Raw genomic sequence first — 27,020 nt, 5'->3', positions numbered from 1 at the left:
ATGAGTAATATGGTCTGCAATCTGGTCAGGGTTATACAGGGTTTCTGTAGGTCCCGAGTCTCTGCCTGGAGGCAGTGACGGCAGGCATCAGGCTACATCCTTAAGCCTGGTCCAAACCTTCTACCTCACATAGAGACTCTTGCATGATGCAGATAGCCTGACACACACCTCCCTCTCCTGCCCTGATGGCTATGTCACATCAAACTGCTTCTACTACTACTTCAAGACCTACCCGAGCTGCCAGTCTTTCGTCAGGAACTCCTCAGGGCTTGGGAGCTCTTCAGAGCAGCCACGTACCCAGCAACAGTGGGAGAGGGGGGAATCTCTGGGCTGAGCCATAGCTCTCTGTCACACATCACCCACGTATACATGCAGGTGGCAGAGACCCCTTCCGTGTACCAGAGGGCAGTACTGGCAGGCGTCTCTGAAGGCAGAGACCTCCTTAACGATGGCAAGCGGGACTGGGCAGGCCTTACGTGCCTTCCTCAGTACAAGCGGTGCTTCACCATGTGGTGGAGCGTTTGCTCCGGGATGCGAAGACCGCTCCAGATCCCACTCCGTCTCACTGCTGGTGGTCTGTGCTTACCCCCACTCCTGTGGAGCTGCAAGTCACACCCCACAAGCCTCTCTCCCACACACCACTGCAACAGGCGGCACAGGAACCCACCGGTCTGGCCCAGACCCGCGTCCCGGCAGACTCCTGAGCTCTTCCCCACCCACAAAGCAGGAGGGCCGCGAGCCCCCCAGCGCCAGCCGGGGCCCGCAGCTGGGCTCAGGCCCGCTGGGGACGCCACCGGGGTTACAAGCACAGCCCGCAGAGGACATCAGCTAGGGAGGGCCCGGGCCCTCACCCGGTCCGAGGACACACACCGAGAGGAGCCCTCGGCGCGGCCCTGGCTTCGCTTTACTCCCTTTGTCCTTTCACCCGCGGCCCGCCCGGGGGCCTGCGAAGCCTCTTTCTGCCCCGCGGCTCCGCCTCCCCACGGCCGCCCCGCCCGGCTTCCGGGCCCGCGTGGAAGTGGGGCAGAGGTGAAGGCAGGCGGCGAGGCAGGCGGCGAGCCAGGCAGGCGGTGAGGCAGGCGGCGAGCCGGGCAGGCGAGGAGCCGGCTGAAGGCGGCGGCGGGCCCGTCCAGGCTAAGGTAAGCGGCGCGAGGCGAGCGGTGATCTCTGCCGGCCTCTTTCCTTGGGGGGTGCGCGGTGGCGGGGCAGAGGGTCGTACCGACGGTGTCGGCTCCGCTGCCTCCTTACCCCCAGGCCCCGGCCCCCGCCCCGTCCACCCTCTGGGGGCCTCTCTGGGGCAGCTCCCCGGCGCGGGCCCTGAGCTGCTCTAAGCACCGCTGCGGCGGTGCGGGGGCGGCCCCCGGCCCAGCTCGGCCCTGTCCGTACCCCGTCCGTCCCCCGCCCTGGGCCGCCGTTCCGCCGGGCGGGGAGCGCTGGGGTAGGCGGGGTACGGCCGGGGATAGCACCCCTCTGTCGTTACCACGGCGGTGGGCTCCTCGGTGAAGGTCTGCGGGGGCGGCGAGCCGCGGGATGGCGGCCGCCAGCTGGGCCGGGCCGGGCGGGGGTCGCCGTGCCAGTGATTTCCCTCTTCCCCAGTTAGCCTCTGGTCTCAGTTGGTGGGTGTCCTAGAGCTGGCTGGCTTCTCCTCGGGAAAGAAAGCAACAGGCATCGAGTTGGTTAATCGCGGCATACCCGGAGAAAGCATCGATAGCCGGCTGGTCATAGTTTCTCCCTGTTGTGTGTATGCCTCTTGTGGCTTCAGGCCAACCAAGAAATCCTAGGTCCTGGCTTTGTCAGGGGACGCTTCCCTGATAGGTGTCTTTTAGCCTGTAAATGGCTGGGGGCGGGGAGAAAACTGTGGGGAAATACATCATGTAACCTAGGTTTTGTTAATAGTCTCTTGGTGTCGTGCTGCAGATCTGCATCATGGAAAAGCAAGTGCTTGAATCCTCTGAGGAGCGAACGTTTCAGTACCAAGATTCTCTGCCTTCCCTGCCAGTACCTCCTCTTGATGAATCTTTAAGCAAATACCTTGATGCAGGTAATGACTTAACATTGTAATAGTAGCCTGGTGTGTGCTGTTGTAACCAGGCTAATTTGAAGATGTTTGCAAAGTCATTTTTAGAGACGTCTTGTATCAACTGATGTAATTGGGGTGGGGGATACAGACCAGTTTAGAGTGCAAAAGGTCTTTTTCAAGTTCAAAATGGGAAACTAAATGCCCAGAGCAACATGAGTAAAAATTCCCACTTCATCCCTATTTGCCTTTCTTCAAGGGAATGGGGCATATGGTAAGGTTAACTTTTTGGTTTGAGGGTTTTTTTTCCCCCTTAAGGTTTTGGGTTTTGTGGGGTTTTTTGGTTCTTGGTTGTTGTTGGTTTTGGTTGGATGGTTTTTGTTCTGTTTTGTTTTGTTTTCCCCTAGCTATATCAGCTGGTCTAATAAGAGATATTTCTTCATCTACAAATTTTGTTTTGCATAATAACAATTTTCTTGTTTATGACTGTTTGCCCAGGCTCTTTGTAAAAAAAAAAAAAAAAAAAAGTTATTTCAGACTTTTTCATACTTAATAGTATTGGTGAGAAAGAATAGCAAGAAAAGAGAGTGATGGGCATTTTTTGGATAATTGGATAATTTCTGCCTTGAAATGTTGGCTGTCTAAAGAAGATCACATAACAGAAAAGTTTTGAAAACAACATCAATGCACATGTGTCTAGCTTTTTTTATAAAGCAGAGATGACTGGTTAGTTCTTTATTATCATATCAGGCTTTGATGTATCAGGGCTGACAGATGCATTACCTAGTATCTTGAGATTACTTTCCTATGTTTCTTTAATAATTTTCAGAACTCGGAGACTGAGTTTTTTTTCTGCAAAACCTGCTTTGTGTCTTACCAACCTACCTGTAATACAGGAATGCTAACCAAGTAAGACCTGGAGTTCTCTCCTTAGCAAAAACATATTACAGCAAAATTTCCCTTTCCCAAAATAGAAATCCTGAAGTTCACTCTGAGTTCCCTTTTATTCTGAGTGTAGTGGAAATGGCCCAGTAGATGGTAATAGGTTTTCTTTGGTGTTCCATATGTCATCGCTTTTTGATGCAGAATGTTGAAATGGTGTTTCTTCAGAAAAAATGGGTGTGTATGCATGTCAAAAAAAGTGGGGTTTTTTTGTTGTAATGCAGACCAACTAAAGTTGCGCTACAATAGTAGTGAACCTGCAATAACACAGTTGCCTTTTAGAACTTAGTTTTGTAAACCCAGCTGGCTCTCCAAGTTAATAAATAACTCTCATGGAGTGATAAAATCTGGCAGTGAATTTGTTTGCTCTTGTTTTCTGATTCTGATCTGTGTTTTCACAAATACCTTATCACATGTCCCCCTTTTTTTTTTATGCTGAAGTTAGTTCCTGCTTACTGTTCCTTGTACATAAGTCATTCTATAACTTTGATCATCACTGTTGATCTCTGTTAGTCTCACTGGAGGTTGCAGGAAAGTTAGTCTAGTATTTGTTTTTCTGCCACAGTCTTTCCTTGTACAAATCACTTAAAGCCAGAATGTGCAGTGCACAATTCTAGACACTAGCTCAGTGATTCTCATTGCTTAAGTTTTTCATTTGTTTAGTCTGTGAAGATGAGTGAAGGAAGGGAAGTGCTTCTGAAGAACAATTCAGAACCTCCAAATGACACTTCACAGATGCTGTGAATCATTCCTTGGAAACTCCTTTCTTTCATTGGCTGGAGGAGGACCCCAGGCACTTAACATTAGTCAGTGCACCTGTTGGTAAAAGCACTTCTCTGTTTAAAGCTAGTCAACCGGGAAAGCTGGACAGAATATGTCTCAGAAGGTGCCTTATTTAAGGCTTTACAGTAGCTATCTATGCTTTGGATTCAGAATGACTAATCTTGTTTTGAAGGTAGGCCTTGAGCAGAGAAGGTTGCCATAGCCATGTTATTTAGCCTTTCAGCTCACCCCAGAGGTTGAGACTCAGAAGCTTGGACTCAACCTGAGAGTATGAAAACCCAAAGTTCCAGCTTTCCAGAGAGTTCCTTAACTATTGCAACTGAAGGTGTCTTTCATGGGATACTTCTTGTTCATGGACAGAGCTGATCTTCTATGCAGAAAGGAAGACAAGATCTGTGGGCCTGGAGAAAGTGGCAAGACAGAAGTTTCACTGAACTCTAGTGAGGAAGGGGCTGGGTTCTGCTCCTTCTTCATAGTGGTGCTTCTACATCTGATCAAATGGTTTTTAAATGGAAAGAGGCCCTGTAGTCATAGAATCATGTAGGTTGGGAAGGGTTTGTCTAGACCAGTTCCCTGCTTAAAGCTGGTCCAACTACAGCAGGTTGCTCAGCCTTGCTTAGCTGGGTTTTGTATATCTGCAAGGATGGAGATTCCACAGCCTCCCTAGGCAACCTGTTCTGGTGTTTGATCACCCTCATGATTGTGGGAGGGGGAACAAAAACCAAACCAGCAACAATGACAAAAAACCCTTTCACGTTTTCCTTGTCAGAAGTTCCCTGTGTTCTAACTTGAGTCCATTTTCTCTTGTCCTATTTCTCTGCATCTCTGAGAGGAGCCGTACATTATCTTCACTATGCCTTTCCATTCAGTTGTTCTAGAGTGCAGCAACGTCTTCCCTTTGCATTCCTTAAGCTGAACAAACTCAGTTCGCAGTCTAATCTCATCATGTGTTCCAGTCCTCTAGCAATCTTAGTCACCCCCTAGCAATCTTAGTCACCCCTTTAACAGTTGGACTTGATGATCTTAAAGGTCTTTTCCAACCTAAATGATTCTATGAATAGAGATCAGAACCCAGTAATTTTGCTTATTTTTTTTCTTGTCTGTGTGCATATTGCTCTGTAATGACTTTGTAACTTGAATAAAAGAGGATAATCACTCTCTCTTACACTATTGTATGGTAATAAGGTCACCTTCTGGGAAACCTGAGTGTTGGACTACGCTGAGTCTGGGGAGGCTTTCAACTCGGTGGATGGCTCTGTAGCTATTTACTTTTTTTTTTTTTTCCCATCTGTGTTCACAACTGGTGGTGGTGCAATTCAAGCCGCATCTAGATAAGGCCTGGATATGAAAGGCACTGCCTGAATATTCATAGCTGATCATATGTGGTGAAGGTGTAGGTGGAACACCGGTACCTTTCCAGTTGTGATAGTGTTGCAGTAGAATTTAATGGAGGTCCCAATGCAATTTAAACACAAGCACTGCATGATAATGCTTGAAAGTGGATGTTCTGTCTTGCTGCCTGAGGTTGTAAGCAGGCATTTAAAAACACATTTGTAGGTAGTATTTGGCCCTTACTCTCCATGTTTGTCATATGAAATAGGAAAAAATATCACTAGAACTTGCATTGTACCATTGTGGAGTAGCATAAGGAGGCCAGGATGGAGCTGAAAACTGATCTTTATCTTTCACTTTAAGACAGGTAGTGCAAAATACAGAAATTCCTTTTATGATTAGGAAAAAAATGTAATTATCTTAAGAAGGAGCGAGGAGAACTTACCCTTGGTGGAAAAGGATCAGCATAGGGAACACTTGAATAGATTGGACATGAAAAACTCCATGGGGCATGCTGGGATGTGCCCATGAGTGCTGAGGGAGCTGGCCTTTGTCTTTGGAGGCCACTTCTGATAACCTTTGAAAGGTCACGGTGATTGGGGGAGGTTCCTGAGGACTGGAAGAAAGCAAATGTTACTGGTCCCTTCAGGAAGGGCAAGAAGGAAGATTTGGGGAACTACAGGCTCCTTAGTATCCCTCGCAAATAATTGTCAAAACCATTTCCAAGCATATGAAGCACAAGAAGGTGGCTGGGAGTAGGCAGAATAGGTTTGTGAAGGGGAAATCATGCTTGACCAACCTGATAGCCTTTTATGATGAGGTGACTGCCTCAGTGAATGAAGGGAGAGCAATGGATATTGTTTATATTGACTTTAGCAAGGCTTTTTGGCACATCAAAAGCTTTTTTTTAAATTCCTCATAGATGAACTGATAAAGTACGGACTAGGTAGTAGACAGTCAGGTGGACTGAAAACTGTCTCAGCTGCTGGGCTTAAAGGTTTGTAATCAGCAGCATGTATTCCAGATGTAGGCCAGTCTCTGATGCTGTACCCCAGGGGTCCAGTATTGTTTAACATCTTCATTAATGACCTGGATGATGGGAAAGAGTGCACTCTGAGTTTGCAAATGATGCAGAGCTGGAAGGAGTGGCTGATATGCCATATGGTTGTACTGCCATCAGAGGGAGCTTGACAGCCTGGAGGAACTGGCTGACAGGAGCCTCATGAAGTTCAACAAACAAAGCGAAATGCCAAGTCATGCGCCCAGGGAGGAATAACTCCCCACACCAGCACAAGCTGGGGCCGACTGGCTGGAAAGCAGCTTTGCAAAAAAGCCATTGGGATCCTGGTGGACATGAAGTTGACATGAGCCAGCAATGTACCCTTGCAGCAAGGCAGGCCAGCAGCCTTCAGGGCCTCATTAGAAGGAGCGTTGCCAGCAGGTACTGGGAGGTGATCCTTCTCTTCTGTTCAGCACTGGGGTGGCCACATCGGGAGTGCTGTGTCCATTTCTGGGCTCCCCAGTACAAGCAAGACATCGACATACTGAAGTGGGCCCAGCAAAAGGCCACGAGGGCGATTAAGGGCTTGGATTATCTGACATATGAGAAGAGACTGAGAGAGCTGGGACCGTTCAGCCTGGGGAAGAAAAGGCTCTAGGGGGGGATCTACACAATACTTGTAAATACTTAATGGGGAGGAGTAAAGAAGGTGGAGCCAGACATTGCCATGGTATCCAGTGATAGAACAAGAGGTGATGGACACAAATCAAAATACAAGAAATTCCTTTCTGAAAGTAAGAAAACTCTTTTTACTGTGAGGGTGGTCAAGCACTGGAACAAGTTGCTACCAGGGAGGTTGTTGAGTCTTCATCCTTGGAGATATTCAAAACCCAGCACAGTCCTGACCAGCCTGCTGTAGCTGACCCTGCTGAGATGGTGTTGGACTAGATGATCTCTAGATCTGTGAAGAAGAAAAAAGTAGTGGTTGCAGGCAAGCAGTCATAATCGCAGCAAGGCACAGTTGTGAGGAAGTAAGATTTTTAATTCTACAAGGATAGATAATTACTTGAGATCTTGCTCAGCTGAAACTGTTGTCACTTGCAAAAGATAGATTAGAGATGATACAGATACATGATTACTGAAAATTAAACAAGCATCCTTCCCCGTTTCTTAACACTGTAAGTAGATCACAGGGTTAGCAGTAGCAAGGCAGACAAGTAATTAACTGACAATAGTGTCCAGCAGCCTCAAAAATGAATCAGACCTCATTACGTAGGCACTGAATCAGCAGAAACACACCACACCCCGCACACCCCCTGTTCTGTTTGCCACTGATTTCACAATCTAAATATAAAGATAACAGAAGATACATTATACACAAGGTGAGTATAAGAAGACAATGAGATGTGCCTATATGGAAACTGACATCAGCAGCGCCTGTTCCCAACCGTAGATTTCATGGTAAAAAGGCTTTAAGGAGGGTTTTAGATTAAAATAATGACTGTTTTTGCAAATGTTTAAAGAGAACTTTGGCCTGTATGGCACATGACCTGAGAGAAAACCAAAAGTATTTTAAAATATAAAAATTGGGTAGTAGTAACTGCCGTTGGTGGTGTTGAAAGGTAGGCATAACATGGGGACAGTGAATGAGAACTGATGGGCAAGGTGCTTGTAGGCCATGAATGGACTTTTGAGAATAAAGCTAAATCGCTTATGGTTGGTGCAGTAGGGTGGCAGACATATATGGCTCAATATATTAATTTACAAACAAAGTTCCTGTAAATTTACTTATTCAGTGAGTTCTGTAGCAGCTGATGGAGTTGCAGAACTCCATAGTACTTCCAGCTACAGTTTTAAATATATTGGATTTAGTTATCTGTTAGGTATTTCAGGTTTTCGGCAATTGCTTTCATCTGCTAACATCTGTATTTATTTGAAAGTATGTATTTGTTTGATTAGAACACACTGATTTACTTAGGTGTTTTCCCTTTGAATACTTGTTTTAGATAAATAAATTTTGAGTATTTTCATCCACTCCCTTGCCTGTGGATATCTGAATCCTGGAATAAATCTCGGTATACAGTTGTCTTTAAAATAAAAACATTTCCTTTTTACAGTGAAGCCATTTCTAAATCAAGAAGAATATCAAAGAACTGAGGATATAGTTAAAAAATTTGAAAGTGGGATTGGGAAAGAGTTGCATCAGAAATTACTGGAAAGAGCTAAAACGAGAAGGAATTGGGTATGTATTTAGATATGTAAGAAATCATAATTCAACTTATGGAAAGTTGGTTGTTCAGGATATAATTTAGAGAGTCATTTAGCTTTTTTTAAATTTTAGGATCTTCCTTATATCTGCCACTTGGCCTATGGACATGAACACATTCACTTATATATATGTGATTTGGTTGTTGGTTTGTTTTTTTTTTCCAAAGTTGAGTGGTTAAGAGAGCTCACTAACCGAAATGTTGAGTTACCTACCAGCTTTTGAATGCTTATCTGTCAGTCTCTTCTTCCATTATCTCTGTTCCCCCTCTCTCCAGCCTGAAAAAGAAGAAGAAAAAAAAAAGTGAAATTTAGAGTTTGGTCTCTTATCTCTTTCTTTCCTGAAGAAAGCTATGTTGTAGCATTTTAAAGTTGTCTTTCAACAGAGAAAGGGATACAAGGGGGTCGTTACCAAGTGGAATTCATGAGAACTTTGTAAATCTTAAGATGACACACTCTGGAGTGGGGATTTTTAGGTGATGATAGAAAAAATACATTATGAACTGTCCATCCCAGATCCTTTCTCAACACAAATCTCCTTTCCTTCCATTCTTCATAGAGGAATCTGTCTGATATTCGCAGCAGCCACAGCTGACAACTGCAAGAGTTTAAGGTGATGAATAGCAGGGAAGAACTCTTCATCATAATTTACAGTTTAATATTCTTAAGCAGTATTGAATTTTATTTCAAGCTTGAAAATAGAAGAGCTAGATGTGTCATTAGCCTCAGCAGTTAGTTTTGAACCACTGTCCTGCCTTCTGTTACGTAGGAACTACTACTCAAAATACTGGGGGGGGGGAGGGGGGAAGGTAGGCAGTTGAACAATCAGGTGATTATTAAAGAATTAATGACTAAAACTTAATTCTGATGCTAAACATTTTTCATTTTCAGCTGGAGGACTGGTGGCTGAATGTTGCTTATCTTGATCTTCGCATATCAACGCAAATACACTGTAATATCGGAGGCCCCGGTCCCTATATTGAACACTGCTGGCCACCAAAAGAGGACACTCAGATAGAAAGAGCATGTGTAAATATATGGCACACCCTGAAATACTGGGATCTATTACGAGCGTAAGACTTTAAGAAAAAATAATTGATTCTAAAATATTAATGATCTATGTGTACTTTTGTTGCAAAAATATGTTTATTCATTGGCATGTGTTCTTTGCAGTAAAAGGTGGGTTTGTCTTACCTTGATTTACTTGCATAATTATAATCTCTTGTTTTAATTTTGGTGTATTTGTTTACTACAGAGAGAAGGTGGCTGTAGAGAGATCTGGGAATGCTGTTCTGGACATGAACCAATTTCGAATGCTCTTCTGCACTTGCAAAATTCCTGGAGTTACCAGAGACTCGATCGGCAGTTATTTTAAAACTGGTAAACAAATGCAAATTGGAGGTTAATACAGGCAAATTATTTTGTATTAATGGGCTAATGGAGTGGTCATTTTAACCATAAAATACTTGCTTCCTCAAGCACTAAATCAGATGCTGGTTGTCGAGTGCTTACATAAGGAAGCAAAGAAGATATCTTATCTACAAATGCCCTTTTTGGTCCAATATTTAGTCCTTACTAAATAAGATTAAAAGAAAACTCTGCTTCAAATTGCCTGTTAACAGCCTGATGCCTATAAGTGTGCCAGCATTAAGAATTGAAAAAAGACAAATTCCATGTGTTATAAATGTGGGTGGATTGCACGTATTATACAGCCAGAATTTCAGCATCATTACTAATTGCATCTTTTTCCACAGAATGCGTTTCTTGAGTGTGCTCCCATACATTCTGTTTGGATAATTCTTACTTATTTTCTATCATTGTGCTGTTTCTTGGCTTGGTCAGCTGCTTCTATTTTCAGTCTTGAAAGTACTCCATAGTGCTTTTTGAAGCCATTCTCTTAAATTCCTAGCAGTTTTCTGGGGTGCAGGATTAAGAGCTGAAGTGTAATGTTCTTATTCAGCCTCCACTAACAAATATTGTAGTATTAGTAATCAACAAACTGAAATCTCAACACCCCTCCCACACACATTCTGATGTGTCCAGAGTTGGTCAGCAGTCTCACTGTAGATAAACATGAGAGATGTGAATTCCTGTAAGACTTGGGAATTCAAGAAGAAGGAGGTATTGCCTTGATCTGTAGAAAATATATCAGGAAATGTCCATACCACAGGATGTGATGAGAAGATGCAAAGTTGAAGGCCAGTTTCAAGGATTTTATCTTAGCATTACAATTGAAGAGTCAGTTTAAATACCAAAACATAGAAGAAGTATTCAAATGGTGGAAGTTCAATGTTATGTTATGATCACACTTAATAAACAAAGCTATTATACCATGGAGATGCAATTTATGTTATTCATGTCCTTTTTCTGCCTTAAAATATTGTAAGAACTTTATTGAGCAATCTTGATTATATAATTTTTCATGTCATACATGGCAGGTGATATCCATTTCCATGTAGATTGTCTGCCTCCAGGTGAAATATTTAGTCCAGCTAGTTGTCTTGTTTCTCTGTGATTCATGGAGAAATATGAATACCTGCAGGGGAGGAATTGGGCCATTAAAATACACAGGTTTCTAAAGTAAGCAGAAGGAATTGCCATGTGGAGAGGGATCTGTTTTTCTCTTTTGGCTGTAGAGGGAACTGACATGGTTGAAACAGTTGAAGTAGCATTCAGATTGCAGAGTAGGGCACCTAAAATTTGACAGGTAATGTCAGCTTCGAGTTAAAGACCACACTAAAAGCCAAGAGAGCTTGATCAGTGGAACCTGGAGAGCTATTTGGTTCAGCCTGCAGCAGATAGCTTAATGAGAACAGGTGAAGAGCTCATTAGATGTTATTAAGTGTATTGGGTAGATATCTACCATCTATAGTGAGATCTCAAACACTTAATTCTAGGTATACTAACTTCCAAACTTAATTCTACCCCTTGCTTTAGACAGCTAAGGTTAGGATGCTACCTAAAGTAACTGAATTTGATGTCATCCCTTCTGATTTTTGTTACATTAGAAATTAATTTCATGATCTATGAAGATGAGATTTGCATTAAATGACAGATTCCTCACTCTAGAACGTCTTTAATCAGGCATGTATTGAATTGTATTATCTGATTTAGAAAGTAGGACCATAGATAGATGTAAAAGCCTTGTAGGTAAGATTAAGACTTCTGTGGATGCCCATTCAGTTACATGCTTGTGGGTAAAGTAGCATACATTTCTTCTTTTTCCCAGGGTGGAGTAATGGACTAGAAGAGATATATCACAGTGGCTCAGTTTGAGAAAAACGTAGCCACATTTCTTGGGGTTTTAACATCTTTTTTTTGTCAGAATCTTTTCCAATTTTATTTAGTCTTATTTCCAGATAGATGAATTCAATAAGGCAAATATACCTGGGCTAGTGTGGGCCACTGCCATCTGCATTTCTGTGTAGTGGCCAAACTGGTGTGTTAGTGCTCCCTTTTTACGGATTTGCATGTGCCAGTCAGGTCTGATTGACATGGTAGTGCATCTCAGATCTGGAGCTGCACAACTGAAACTGGTCACATAAACACTCTGACAATGGAAGGACTCAATCATTTGCAAAGTGTCTTAGCAGTAGGCTTGCTGCATTATATTCATCCCTTTTAACAAACAAACAAAACTCATGCAAGAGAGAAATGTTGCTAGATCGGCTTTTAGCAAGCAACGCTCATTTCGGCAGAGGGTGTTCCTGCCTACAAGATACACAAATGGCATTTGCTACTAGGTAATGACAATGACTTGAAGTAGTTAATAACAGTGAACATTATGTGCTTCTATGTATTTTCTCTGATGGTTTTAAAAATGTCTTCAAATTTGCAGTAAGATCATGCAATTGGACTTCAAAAGTTATTCTTTTTTTTCTTTCCTGTATGAAGTCTGCCTCATTTTGAACAAAAAATGGGTCTGTAGGACTTGCTGAGTGTTTTTCCTGTATCTGTCACTCACTTTATCCCCATGGTTGGATTTTCATGTTTTGTTTTTTGTTTCATTTCAGCGACTGAAGGTGAATGCCCATCTCACTTAATAGTCCTGTGTCGAGGTCGAGTGTTTGCATTTGATGCTATACATGAAGGCAGTATGGTGACTCCTCCAGAGATTTTCAGGTTTTCAAATTACCTTGTTTCAAATGAGCTGTCCTGTATAAGACATACCAAAGAGAGTCTTCTTCTGTTCCCTTCATGCCAAAGAATTAGGTGTGAGAGAGGCTACAGCTTCTCCTCTAGCTGAGGGTTCAGATTTTGAGTAAATTCTTGTTTAGTGGATGGCAACTTCTTGCCATAAAGCATGATGATAATGTACTGTTGTAATACACCCACAGAATGTCACACAAAAGGGCTGAATGAAGGTGTTTCAGTAGGAAACATCATTCATGTGTGAAGTTGCTTGACATGGAATTATTAGGATTACAAGTAACATTATTCCTTTCAGGACCAATCCACATTGATAATTCTTATTGCTACTTAATCATTATAAAAGATGAAGCACCACTATCATGTTGATTCAAATCTAATACACTTGTGGTCAATTTTCTCAAGAATAGAGGGGATGGAATTCCTGTTGGTGAGTGCAGCAGAGTCCAAAATCATAGTATGCACTGATTGACTTCCTGCTAGCTACAGAGCAGTACAGCAGCATTTCACTTGCATTTCTTGTCTTTGAATCATAGAATCATTTAGGTTGGAAAAGACCTTCAAGATCATCGAGTCCAACTATCATCCATGCCCACTAAACCATGTTCTGAAGTGCCTTGTCTATGCACATTTTGAATACCTCCAGGGATGGTGACTCAACCACTTCCCTGGGCAGCCTGTTCCAATGCCTGACAACCCTTTCAGTAAAGAAATTTTTCCTGATATCCAATCTAAACCTCCCCTGGCACAACTTGAGGCCATTTCCTCTTGTCTATCTCCAGCCACCTGACAGAAGAGACCAGCACCCACCTCACTACACCCGCCTTTCAGGTAGTTGTAGAGAGTGATCAGGTCTCCCCTCAGCCTCCTTTCCTCCAGGCTAAACAGCCCCAGTTCCCTCATCTGCTACTCTTAAGACTTGTGCTCCAGGCCCCTCACCAACTTGGTTGCCCTTCCCTGGACACGCTCCAGCACCTTCATGTCTTTCCTGTAGTGAGGGGCCCAAAACTGAACACAGTACTCGAGGTGCGGCCTCACCAATGCCCAGTACAGGGGTACGATCACCTCCCTGCTCCTGCTGGCCACTATTTCTGATACAAGCCAGGATGTTATTGGCCTTCTTGGCCACCTGGGCACACTGCTGGCTCATATTCAGCTGGCTGTCAACCAGCACCCCCAGGTCCTTTTCCCCCAAGCAGCTTTCCAGCCACTCTTCCCCAAGCCTGTAGCGTTGCATGGGGTTGTTGTGACCGAAGTGCAGGACCTGGCACTTGGCCTTGTTGAACTTCGTACAATTGGCCTCGGCCCATCGATCCAGACCGGTACACCAGGCTTGTGACAACCAGCCATGTTTGTGGTTCTTTTCATATTCCTGAGCTGCTGCAAAGGAACAGAGAAAAAGAATTTGGTTCTTTAAATATGAAATTTCAGTACTAGTGCAACTGGCAATGTTGAAAGCTTTTCCGTGCTGCATCTCCTCTCTCCCAGTAGCATGTGGAGGTGCTGGCTTTTCAAATTGTCAATACAGTTGTGGCTACAAGGTTTCCTACTCTGTTGGTCAAACTCTGATGTTAAATACATAGGTAGGTTCAGCATAAGTCTCCTGTGATTGATTTGGGATCTATATACATCTACTTAATGAAGAGGGGTTGTGCATTTAATCTAGGAATAACTTGCTGCATTTGTCAAAGTGCTGCTTATAGAGCACAACAGAAGACGTGATTAAAATTGGCAAAAGGTGGATGGCCAAATTCCTCAGGCAAGACAAAAACTAGTTAGAGAAGCTCAAAAATAACTTTTTTTTTTTGAAAGTCTGGTTCTTTAATACTTAAGATATTTCAACATACGTATTTCTAATTTCTGTAGTTGTACCTGTTAGATCAAGCAAGTAACAAAGAAATGAATACCTGGAATACAGACAAAAAACCCTAAAGCTTTCTGTTGTTCATAGAAAGGGTGGATTGGTTTTGGTTTGATGGTTTGGTTTTGGGTTTTTTTGTTTGTTTGTTTGGTTTTTTAATAACCTCATCATGGGTGTCTTATATTTTTGACAACTGTGTAACTAATGATCAGTAGTGAAGTTTAATGGGCAAAAGTGCCAGAACAAAGGACGAGCCAGATTAAACACCTGTGATTTGTGGAGTTTCTTTAACACTTAGAACAGCATGTGAAAAACTGAATTTGCAAACTAAAAACTATATCTCTGTTAAAAGCTCTTCAAAGGGAAAATGCAAGGAAAAGGTAGGAAGAGAAGTATTCTTGCATAGTTCAGGCTCTGCATTTAGGATGTACTGTAGCTACTGTTCTGCTTTAAATTTCAGGGTTTATCTTGAGTGGAAGTTTTGCCCTTGTATCTGATTAGTTGCTATAAAAACTGCAAAGCTGCAGTATTGCAGATGTCTGCTGATTGGGAAAGTCTGATCTGCACTGCTGAAGTCTTAAATCTAGTTTTAAATTAAGTGCATAATAACTCTTTAGGACCATGATTGTTTACATGTAAGTTTCTACTGGGCTGGCAGCTGCAATTTGAATTAAGCATTAGTGACAGAAAACAGGGCAGGTCTCCAACTGCCCTTAGAGTCTGAGGGAGCTGAGTTGTGCTTCCTGAAAATTCACATTAGCTTGTAAATGCAGAACAAAAATTCCAGCTTGGCAAAAAAAAGAGAGGTAAAAAGGGTGACTTTTATCTTCTCTCCATATGTTCTTTGTTAACTTCAGTTTTTGAAATCTTCTTAAAGGCAACTTGCATATATACAGAAACGATGTCATAGTGAACCAGATGGACCAGGACTGGCAGCCCTAACAAGCAGTGAAAGGACAAAATGGGCAGAGGTGGGAATACTTCAACAGTTGATTCCTGAGAAAAGCATCGTGATCACTGGAAAGGACATCATTTCACTTAGCTTTGTCTTTTATGCTTTGTAGTTACGTGAATATTTGATTGATCTTGATCCAAAGAACTTAACTCTTCTGGAAAAAATTCAGAGAAGTTTGTTTGTGGTCTGCCTTGATGATTCTAGTCCCCATGCAACTCCTGAGGACTACACTGAGGTAGCTAAGGATTTTTGATAATTAATATCTGGTTGTCTTTATATAAAAATTTCTTCTGCATATATGCAGAAGTAGCACTTCTTGCTCTTTCAGAACAGAGAAAATGAAGCAGATAGATAAATATGCAAATAGTGCTTCTTGTTGATCCATAGGAACACTTAAATAGGTTGACTTGTTAGGACATTGGAAGTGGGAATGGCTGTAATCTACCTTCATAATCTTCTAGTCCTCTATCCTGCAGGATCCTCAAAAATATAGTCATCAACTTGTTATCACTCTTTAAAAACTTAGGCTTGTATTCATGTTTCATCTTCAACTGGATGAAAATGTCTTCTCTCTCAGGGAGGTCTCACCATCTTAATGTAGGTTTGGTTTAGCTGACAGAGGTTGGCAGTGTACTCAATGTTTTTTTAAAACCCACAGTGTCTAACTTTTGCTTTAGGTTGCAAGGCTGGGGCTAACAGGTGATCCGACTGTACGCTGGGGAGATAAATCCTACAATAGCATCTTCTTTTCCAATGGAACCTGTAGCGCATTCTGTGATGTAAGTTGAAAATTCCCCCCCACCCTTATAAACCTTTCAGATATTTATTTACTAAGTTTTCCCTTTCAGAGTATTAAGTGCTTAATGTGTTCCCCTTTAGTCTAGCCTTGTTTACCAGGCATCTTGTCTGGCAAGTTTTCAAAAGCAGTCTGCTTTCACAGTGTTTGATATTATACTGTAGTTGAATTAAGAACATGAGATCTGAAATCATAATCTTATTTCTAAAATAAGGGAGTTCCAAAGACAAAAAATACATTGCACAAGAAGGCTTAAAATTAACTCTTTGTATGATGTAGCTATTTGAACAGCTGTGTTTTTTAAACTCAGATTTTTTAAAACTCATTATTGAATGGCCAGAAGGGCTTACATCTTGCCTGAAATCTGCTTTTCCACAGCAGTGGTATATTGTGCCTCCCTATCTGGCTGCAGAGCAGTCAAAACAGTGGGTGGGCTTACAGTAGTTCTATATGTGTTGTAGAACTAGAAAAACAAGTCCAACACTGTGCAGTAAAGCTGTTGGTCTGCAGGAGAAAGAGTGGGGTAGGGAAAAAAGCAGTTTGATCGTCTTGCAGTTACGCAAATAATGTGATATCTTGTCTTATATGATTCTAGCATTCTCCTTTAGATGCCATGGCTTTAATTACCATGTTTTCTTATGCTGAAAAGAAGATTATTGAGAATGAGGGAAAATGGAAGGTATCTATCCTTTAAACTTCCGAGTTTATTAGTTAATGTGTTTTTTCTTACGGATAACATTTTCTGTTTTCTCTTCTTTCTGTCTGTCTGCATCCTCCTAGGGATCAGATAAAGTGAGGGATATTCCATGGCCAGAAGAACTTGTATTCACAGTGGATCAAAAAATTATGAATGAAATTGGACATGCTAAAGAGCTGTATTACAAAAAGGTGGAATTTCTTGCTGCTTCTCTTAATTGTCACTGGTTTGGTTTTTTTCATTCTATTTACATGTTTTTAGCTGGCCTTTCTCCATGCTGGAGAACAGGGATGAATATGTTATTGATAAATTGATGAAGCAGGGGACTTAACACTATGGTTAAATTTGTTACATTGCTGGTTTACGTTGAGTGTGTTTTATTTGAAGTGGACCAAGTTGTGATATTTCTTGATTTCTGTTGCTTTTCCTCCTCTGGTGTGACAGGTATCTGACTTGCAGCTAGTGAGTTATGCCTTTACATCCTTTGGCAAAGCATTGGTGAAAAAGAAGAAACTTCATCCCGATACATTTGTTCAGCTTGCCCTTCAGCTTGCTTATTACAAATGCCATGGACGGTAAGAAAATCTCATTACCCAGATTAGGAATAAAAAACTAGTTTCTTGAGTAAAGGGGTGGATCTGGAGATATAATGCAGTGGCCTTGCAATGCCAGTGTGTAATTTGCTATGGTGATATAAGAATGGAGAAGCAAGGGGTTTTTTAAAGTAACAGTTGCATAGGGCCTTATTTTGCGCCATTGAAACCCACAGGGCTTGTGCTCTTGGCTTCAGAAGAATTGTGCCCTTGTGTCCATAGGGATTGTGTATGTACATGTTGTGGGATGGAGGGCAGAAGACAGTCCATGAAAATGTGGATTTGGGCTGTACAAAGTAAACATTCAGGCAAATGCGCAGTGGGTCAGGATTCTGTAATGTCAAATAGTTGCTCAGATGGAGAAGAAAGCTTTATCTGCAGCAAGTGACAGCCATCAGTTAAATGGTTAGTCTTCCAAGCCTGTAAAAAGCCTCACAAACCTCAGTGTCTCACTTTCTTTAGCAACATTAGATGTGGAGGTTTGGACAGAATATTAGAGATATAGATAGTGACCCTCCAGATACCTGGCTCTACATTTTTGGGTGTGTCATTTTATTTTGTACTATTGGTAAAAGGCAGCATTCTTCCTGGTATTGGTGTTCCCAAATTTCTGTTTGCTAACTAGCACTGATTATGGCTTGTGTAAGTCATTACTGACCTGGCGAGTATTGCTTGCTTTAGAAAAAGGAGGGTTTCGTCATATGAGCATGATGCTTAGTCACTGGAGATGCATCTCATCATAAGAAAGATTGGTAGACCTCAGTTTGCCGAACATCGGAATAAATTAATTGTCTGACTAACATAGCCTATTAGGTCTGTTCTAAACACACAAGTATGTTTCATGTAAATTGTATATAAAGTGGTAGACTGTCATAGGGCTGGGGATGCTCCAGCTAAAAGTTGGATGGGTGTCAGTATGCAACAAAGAAGGATTTGAGCCTTTTCCTTATAAATGTGTTGGGACACACTGCTTATTTCAAGCGTGTCTCTTAATTTTTGAGGTTTTAGACAATGTAGATGGTTTCTTTAATGGAAATACATAGTGAAACTGAAGCTTGCATAATTTCAGCTTATTTATACTAGAGGCTGGTAGATCTGTAGTATGCAGAAAATAGCCATGACAACCCAGTCTTTTCACGGTATGATTATAGCACTGGCACTTTTTCAGTCATTTGTCTCATAAAAGCTTGTAGAGTTCCTTTGTGGCTCTTTTTCAGACACACAATTTAAAGAAAATTAGTGGCTTACTGATACGTGTAACTTAGCTAGATGTGTAAGATACTTGGCAGAACTTCTTTACTCCTTGAGAGAGCAAATAGTTTTGTTAAGTTAATGAGATACTCTTCCCTAATTTTTCTTCTTAGACCGGGCTGCTGTTATGAAACTGCCATGACCAGGCGTTTCTATCATGGCCGTACAGAGACCATAAGACCATGTACTGTGGAAGCACTGGAATGGTGCAAGTCCATGCTGGATCCTTCTGAAAGTGTAAATACTGAAATCCTACTTTAATCATCATGTATTTAGAAGACCTGTCATCTGAACTGCTTAAAACTCCTTTTTCTATTGTCTCATTAATGGGAGTTGGCCTGTTTCCAGTGAGACAGATTTCAAATGTTGAGTTGCTTGAAGTCTGGCTCTGGTCATTGTGTCTGAGGTGAGCTGTCATGTGTGGGCTTGCTTGGTTTTCTATCCTATTTACCTTTTGGTTTCATGAATGTAAGTGTCTTGAGTTACATTCACGCTGATTTTTTTTTTCACACCTCAAAAAGTAACTGGGTCGGAATCATTGTATTCTGCTGTGGAGTTGTTCTGTTGTTGTTTTAATTTTTAAGTGAAATTGGGAAACGTTAGTCTCATCGTTGAGTCTGAGAGCGAGATTGAAAACTGTTTGTGTCCTAGTGGCAACAGGGATGCATTCCAGAATTTGTCTCTGAATAGCTGAACTGGTGACCTTTTCTCTTCCCAGCAGCTACCCTCTGGTGCTTGGCTGGCAAAGCATGTCATGCGTTTCTTGCCAAATGAGAGCTGTGCTAAAGCTCTTTCTGTTGTCCTCACTGCACATTTCTCAGAGCCTGAGAAATGAAGCAAGGAGAAGATTTTTGAGACAAAGGGCTGCACATCTTTAGGAAATTCAAAGGTTCTATATTATTAATGCATCTGAAAAACATACAGGAATATGGCTATCAGAGGAAGTATGTGTGATGGATAATTATAGTCTTCAAGAGCATATTTTCCTGGTCTTCACTGATTTCTTTTGGCATGTGGTGCAGCTTTAGAATTCAGTTTTCTGGCCATTGTTGAAATCTGCTTTCCTACTTCAAATACGGATTCCTGTTATTTCCCTGCTCTTCAGTTATCTTCTAACCAGTTATCAGGCTTCTATGGGTAATACACATAGAGGTTTGTTACTTCCAACACTAGCTGTAGCACTTTCTTTTTCTCTTTGTAATTTTAAATAGCATCTCCAAATATCTTCCTCTTGCTATTTTTTTATGATGAGCTCTTGGGGCTTAAAAAAAAGCATTGAACCTGTTCAATAGTATTGAAATTAAGATGCTTAAAGGTCTACTTTTAAGGTACTAGAAAATACCTAAAGTTAGGTACTTTGGAAAAAATCCTTTTGTCTCAACTTTTCTTTTTCCCCTTGTGAGCTTAGTAGTTTGATTTTTATCCAAATTGAGTGGCTACTGCCCTTGTTTCAGGTTCTCTGCTGCAGCCTCTTGTGTAGTGAATAAAAAGATAAAGGGTGCTTCTTAAGTAGTTGAAGAGATAGTAAGATCTAAGATCTTAGAAGTCAAGATCTTGGGTGTCTAGAGATGTTTCTCCAGGCCTCCTTTACTAAAACAGGTATCTGTATTCTTGTCTCTCTCGTTTTAATATGTAAGTTTCAAAACAAAATTGAAAAAACCCATAATATTGGGCAGAACTACTGTCATGGAAGTAATATTTCAATCAGCAGAGAAAATTAGGGAATGTGGTTGGCATCTGTGTATATTTTAATTAGGGTCTTGTTTTGTTTTGTTTTCTGCTTTTGTTTCACAGATTTTTTTTGTTTTTAATTTTTTTTTTTTTGGTGATGAAAAATGGTAGAATAGAGGTCAGAGGAGGGCCACAATGATGATCGGGGGCTGGAGCACCTCCCCTATGAAGACAGGCTGAGACAGTTGGGGTTGTTCAGCCTGCAGAAGAGAAGGCTCCAGGGAGACCTTATAGCACCCTTCTCGTACTTAAAGGGGGCCTACAGGAAACGTGGGGAGGGACTCTTTACCGGGGAGTGTAGTGATGGGACGATGGGTAACGGTTTTAAACTGAAAGAGGGTAGATTTAGATTAGATATTAGGAAGAAATTCTTTACTGTGAGGGTAGTGAGACACTGGAACAGGTTGCCCAGAGAGGTTGTGGATGCCCCATCCCTGGAAGTGTTCAAGGCCAGGTTGGACGGGGCTTTGAGCAGCCTGGTCTCGTAGAAGGTGTCCCTGCCCATGGCAGGGGGGTTGGAACCAGATGATCTTTAAGGTCCCTTCCAACCCAAACCATTCTATGATTCTATGAATAGAATATCTCAGTTGGAAGGGACCTGCAATGATCATCTAATCCAACTGCCTGACCAGTTCAGGGCATGGTGATCATGCAAATGCAACTACACCTGCTAAAAGCTAGCATGCTTCTAAGTAAGTGGTATTGTAGGAGGTTTTTGGTTTTGATTACTTTAGTTCACTGTGGCTACTTTCCATTGTTTCAGCTTGCTTAAGAAAGAGCATGACGTTTAGAATATTTTTCAGTGCAAAAGTGGTCCAAGCAACAGAACAGAGATACAGGAAACAAATGAGCGGGTTCTCCTGAAGAGAGAATTTGGATTTTGGAGAAAGAGTTTGAGAGAGGTTCTAATGTACCTTTCAAGTTCCTCCATTTTCTTCTGTCTAAAATTGCTAGAAACTGTGAAAGTGAGAAACTTGCTGGTCTGTGATTCCTGATATGTTACTCATCCGGATTGTTTTCTTTTTTTTTTTCTTTTTTTTTTTTTTTTTAATCCTGTCTCCCCTACTTTACACAGGCTTACCAACGACTGCAGCTGATGCAGAAGGCATTTGCAAAGCACAATAAAATGAGGAAAGAATGTGAGAATGGAAAAGGTACTCTGAGATCAAAAGGGTTTTTTTTTTCTTATGGGTGAAAAAGGAGTATTTCTGTATGCTAATACGTTTTCTCTGTCTCTTTGTTTTCAGCCTGACTAAAAACTACCCCTTAACATTATATACTTTAATTTTGGGGAGAAGAACTAAAACGTAGTCGTTGCACCCTTCCTTGTGCCTCAAAGACACGTTCACTTTGAATATTAATTCACTTTTCCTACCCAGCTAAACATTATTTCAGAATACCTTCTAATCAAATATATGCTTGGCTGGTGTCATGACCCAGGCTGGACAGACCAGGGAGGGGTTGTGTTGAGTTCAGAATTCCCTCGGACTAAATTAAGGTGAAATGACACCAAATGATCAGTTAAACATTTTATGCATGACAGAAGGCGTTAACAGTAGATGGCGGGGTTTCTCTCAACAGGAATTGGCGTGGAGCTACCTCAGTAAACCTTGTAACCCATGGTAACCATATACATCATTTCAGGGAAGAAAATAAGATGATCCCTCCCGTTGACTCACGAGGTTCAGAGCAGACCCCCTTGCTTTCTAGACTCCTTCTCAGAGAAGGGCCCACAGGCATCTGGATCCACTCCTAGTCCCAGACTTGGTCAACAGTTTTGTATTTAAAGGGATGAGGTGTAGGGATTATGAAAAAGGAAAGAGAAAGATTTCACTGCTCCTGAGTCCAGCATTGGCCCAGTCAGTCTAAAAGTCCAGTTCTGGTGGGCATGTGCATGTGGGGCTTCAATTCATGCCCTTTTATAATCTCCTTGCCTCTCCTTTGGGTGGGCACTCAAACTCATTAGGCTAATTAGGTGTCATAAGCAGTTTGTGCTTTCAGAACCTTTGGGAAATGGGTCGGGTCGGTGGGCTTGAGGGTCATTTGGGGAGTAACTTCCCCTTCCCTGCAGGCGTGACCATTGTTTGATCTTTGGCCATGCAGGGTTTGCTGCCCTGCTCAGCACATCAGAACAGCATATCAGAACAGGGAGCTGTGCACCCCCTGGCATGCCCTCCTCATCCTGTTGCTGATGTCCTGTGCTGATCAGCTGCTTTTCACCTGTGGCTCCTAGCTATGCAGGGTTCATTGTTACGCAGAGTTGTTATGCAGAGTTCATCATTAAGCAGAACTTGGCCCACCACAATGTTTGAGACGTTAGCTCTTTCAGTCTCTCACAGCTGGAAAGTGTGGGCAATACGGTCTTTTAAGGCAGAGGAGAGATTTGGGTGAAATTCTAACCTACCTGTATAGCATGGTAAGATATTCTATGAACAAGAGTGAGTAGCTGCGAAATAATCACCTGATGAACCTTCATACTCTCTCCATCCTACTTGGTGAGTGACCTAGGCAGTTGTGGCCCTGAAAGCCTTTTCACCGTGTCCGTGTAATTGCCAGTGGGCCAGTTTCACTGTGTGGAATCCTCCTTGGCTGAAATGGAAGTTTTCTTGTTTTTTGTTTTCCACAGGAACTGTGCTAGGTTTATATTACCTAGTTAATTTGCGTTTGGGCTCAGTGTTGCAAGCTGAAAGTGATGACGGCCTCTTAGATCAAATAAGGAAATGGTTTGGGAAAAGGTTTTGTATGCTACAATATGAATCTTGTTTTTTTACTAGACTCTGTCATTTATCTGTCCTTCAGCTGCTATTTGAGCTTCCAGCTATCCAGACCAGAAGAAGGAGAAAAACAGGAAATGCTGCTATTAATGATGCAGTATTTGCATTTATTTGACAGGCTTTGATCGTCATCTTCTGGGTCTCCTACTCATAGCACAGGAGCAAGGACTGCCGGTGCCAGAACTTTACGTGGATCATGCCTTCACAGCTAGGTAATTGGTGTTCTTGTCCTGCGGGGAGGTTGTTGTATCCCTTGATACCGAGGACTTTGTTATATTGGCCTTGTGTGCTGATTTCTTGATATCTAGGACAGAATAACTTTTTTGTAAAACTCACCTTGTTTAAAATGATCTTTAAAAGTGCTGCTTTTGTTTTGTGTTGTTTTACAGTGGAGGAGGTGGGAATTTTGTTCTTTCAACTAGTCTGACTGGCTACACTAGGTTTTGTGGATGTGCACTCCCTATGGTAGATCATGGCTATGGCTTTTTTTATTCAATCAGAGATGACAGGTAAGGATATAATTTCATTGCGGGCATGGTTCTGTCTTTATCACAAAGGGAAAGGTGGCTAACAACTAGAATGAGGAAAGGAAAAGACAGAAGAAATATGGCTGAACGTGTCAGAAAAAGTTGAGAAGTGAGGTACATGAGAATGGAGGCATTAACATTCTGGGAAAGCGCATGTGGGAGGAAGGACGAATGGTGGAGGTGAAGTGAGCACCAAGATACTGACAATAAGCAGAAAGAAAAGAGTGGGGAAGGTGAAAGAAGGGAGGAACAAAAGAAGTAAACTTACTTTAAAATAAGCTTTCATTTTAGAGATGGTTAAATGTAACATGCAAAGGTGTTTTTTTTAAAAAGTATCAATTGAGTGAGATAGACCAGTCCATCATTCTTGGCAGTGGCACACACATCTCTTTGAGGAACAAGGAGAAGTTAAAACATTTAGCTTCACTTCTCATAAAATGGTAGGATTTGAAAAGATCCAACTTTGGCTTATTAGTCTTATGGACAAAAGTTATTGTTTCCTTATCAAATCTAATAAACTACTTTGATTATAATGTGTTGAGATAAGTTGCAATTTTGTGATTTAGGTGGAATTCGAGTGACTTCTTTCTAAAGCTAAATATGGATTGTGTGCAGATTTGATTCAGTTTGAGAATACAAACCACTTATACTTTGATCTATGGCTCTTTTAAGATAAATAGAACTAGATAAAGATTTAGCTTTTATTAGGTAAAAAGAAGAAAAGTACTTTATACCTTAAACTAGTTGCAGAGAAGAAATATAATTCACAGTATTTTCAAATATAATGGAAAAGTTATGTCACTGTATATGTAGAAATGGGTATTTAAATCAAAGTATCTAGTTTTGAGATCTGTCAACATTATTGCCTACTGAAGGCACTAGGGATCTGAGTCCTTTTGAATGTTGAGACAGTATGTTTATGTGACAAGTTTTGCTTCAGAATTTATGTCAGTAATTTCACATTTCAGGGCAATTTCTGTGACTTTTATGCTAGACCATGACAATTAAGAGTGGTAACTTCATTGTTTTCTATATTGATAGGATTGTTACCAACTGTTCTTCTTGGAAATCATGTCCAGAGACTGATGCAGAAATGCTTGTTAGAACAGTGTTCCAGTGTTTTCAGGACATGCTACAATTAACAGTTGCAGCTCAGCTGTAAGGTTGATAATGATGTAAAAGCCTTTTCAAGCTCACGAGTTATATGCAGTACTTATAAATGAAATACTACTCAAGAGTACTGTTACATTCAAGTTAAGAAATTTAATGATCCATGTGAAGTCTACCTTTTTTTATGGGATTTACTGTGGTAACAGTAGCCATTGAAGGGTAATGTAGCCATTTGCAACAACAATGCAAGCAGTAGTACCTTATCTATGTAGAACTATGCAATATTAAAATAAGCCTCAACAATGCAAACATACTTGAGAGATGGGATGTTGGAAGTGAAGAATTTATGGGAGATTTGTATTTATGATCTTAGTAGTAACACATAGAATACTTTGTAGTTTACTGATACTGTTTATGCCAGTGGAGCACTTAACTGGGTAATTAAGAGTAACCACACTATCCTCTTAGGTGATTATGCTTCCTTTTCATAGTGGTTCATGAAATAGAAGGGCTGCCTCCATCAGGCTATATGTTATTTCATAAGTTATCTTTCATTTTTGCTATCGGGATTATACCAAATAAATGTTGTATCCATGAATGGGGATGTTCCCACTACATTTGTCGTATGAGAGCACTACAGTCTAAAGTATTATGAAAAAGGAGCTCACAATAATAAAGACAGAAAGCAGCATATGAGTTCCAAATTCCTCGGAGTTTTCAACTTCTAGTGAACTCTGAATGTCTGCTGCTTTACACTAATAATACACAATAAAAGTAAGCACTGAATGCAGTTTGGTACGTTTCTCAGGATTTTAAGACTTGGTTCCTTTGTTTGAGCAGCTTTGTATTTTCCTGTCATAGAAATAAAATTCTTCTAAAAATCGGCTTTGTATTGGTTGATTTATGAGTGGACTGTTTAATGTGTAGCAACTAAACTTTGTGAAAGAGAGATGATTTTGGGGACAGATGAACTTGAAATAGAGATTCTGAAGTACCTATTGTTTTCTCTTTTCTCTAGTTTTTGGAGTTTTGAGAGAGATCAGAGATTATTATTTGTTTTACAGAAACAACTGCATCCTCAGCTAACACTGAACCAGTCTCTTTGCCCTCTGGAAGCTCTGTTGCATACTTTTTTTTCCACAGTATCAAGAACAGTTTCCCCTTTTATATCCTTCCTCAAGGCCTGACACTTCTCTGAATAACAGGGCAGAGTGCATTATACTGTGTCTTGTTGCCTCAGAAAACAGTCTCATTATTTCAGCCTTTGTCTTCCCTGCCTTTATAGGACTACTTCTATGTCCTGTCTCGATTAAATCTGACAACTAATCATTGTTTAATGGTTGATGTCTTCTGAAACTCATAAAGAGTAAGAATCCATTGCTGTTCTGGAGTGCTTATAATAACACACTCTCTTTCTCGGAGGTAAATGACTTTCTGAAATCTCTCAGTTAGTAAAGCATGTGTCTTTATGATGCTGTGATTTCTGTGAGATAGATTAAGATTTTGGATCAAGCTATGCCTGATGGTTTTTATTCTAAGTTCTTTCTGACAGTTACAACCTTTCACCCCTCAGTTGGGTTAGTAAACGTGGTTGCAACAGTGACAAGTACAGTTAGCTTTGAACACTCATTTAAAACAGCCTGAAATCTGATGAAGGGTGTAATTTTGTATTTATTTGCATTTATTTTCCACACACCTACCCCTCTCTTGGGATTTCTGGGAGTGTAGAAATCTTGGCAGAAATATGGAAAAAGGAAAACTATTTCAGCAAGTTTATTATTGAGAAAACATCATTCCATCACTGATGTAAGCAGAATTTCCTGTTCAGCTGGGACAGTCTGTGCCTTGCCTAGAGGAACTGAAGACAGAAGTGTATCCAGAAAGAACAAAATTAAATTCTCTGAGTTGTTAGAGCTATTTGTTAGGTGATGTGGATGCATGAATTCATGAGCGTGGTGTTAATTTCCTTGTAAGGAATAAAGCATTTTTGTTTTATAGTTGTTTTACGAAGTTTATGCTCTATGTTAAGCATACAGTGTTAAACAGTTTGTTTGGGGTTTTTTTGGGGTTTGCTTTTTGTCTGTGTGGATTTGGGAAAATACATAATCAATGCAGAAGGAGCATAATGCAGTAGGAGCTCTGATTTCAGGTCAGGATGGTTAAGCTGTGCAGTCCTGTTGTCATAGGACAGGCACCATTTGCTCTGAAGCCACTGAGACTAAAGCCGGGGGTTGCAG

At 41.3% G+C, this 27,020-nt stretch overlaps 1 protein-coding gene across 4 annotated transcripts; it reads left to right on the top strand.

Annotated features, from left to right (window-relative positions):
- Nucleotides 1–1,006: 1,006 nt before the first annotated feature.
- CROT (carnitine O-octanoyltransferase) lies at nucleotides 1,007–26,789 on the top strand. 4 transcript variants are annotated; one of them, XM_069775762.1, is made up of 17 exons: nucleotides 1,007–1,139; nucleotides 1,918–2,041; nucleotides 8,192–8,316; nucleotides 9,231–9,412; nucleotides 9,595–9,719; nucleotides 12,353–12,461; nucleotides 15,227–15,320; nucleotides 15,414–15,539; nucleotides 15,982–16,083; nucleotides 16,696–16,779; nucleotides 16,881–16,988; nucleotides 17,242–17,372; nucleotides 18,755–18,878; nucleotides 21,448–21,526; nucleotides 23,265–23,358; nucleotides 23,536–23,655; nucleotides 25,802–26,789. In XM_069775762.1, exons 2-17 carry the CDS (start codon nucleotides 1,927–1,929, stop codon nucleotides 25,968–25,970), a joined length of 1,887 nt encoding a protein of 628 aa, XP_069631863.1. In that variant the 5' UTR covers nucleotides 1,007–1,139; nucleotides 1,918–1,926; the 3' UTR covers nucleotides 25,971–26,789. The 4 variants fall into 4 exon arrangements, with proteins under 4 accessions (XP_069631863.1, XP_069631878.1, XP_069631871.1 ...); XM_069775777.1 differs by lacking the exon at nucleotides 25,802–26,789 and adding an exon at nucleotides 24,715–25,665; XM_069775770.1 differs by having other exon boundaries at nucleotides 1,052–1,139; nucleotides 1,897–2,041.
- The last annotated feature ends 231 nt before the right edge of the window (nucleotides 26,790–27,020 follow it).

This window comes from Haliaeetus albicilla, chromosome 2 (assembly GCF_947461875.1).
Source record: "Haliaeetus albicilla chromosome 2, bHalAlb1.1, whole genome shotgun sequence".
NCBI lineage: Eukaryota > Metazoa > Chordata > Aves > Accipitriformes > Accipitridae > Haliaeetus > Haliaeetus albicilla.
Note: the sequence above shows the minus strand (reverse complement) of the source record. Positions and strands in the feature narration are given on the sequence as shown.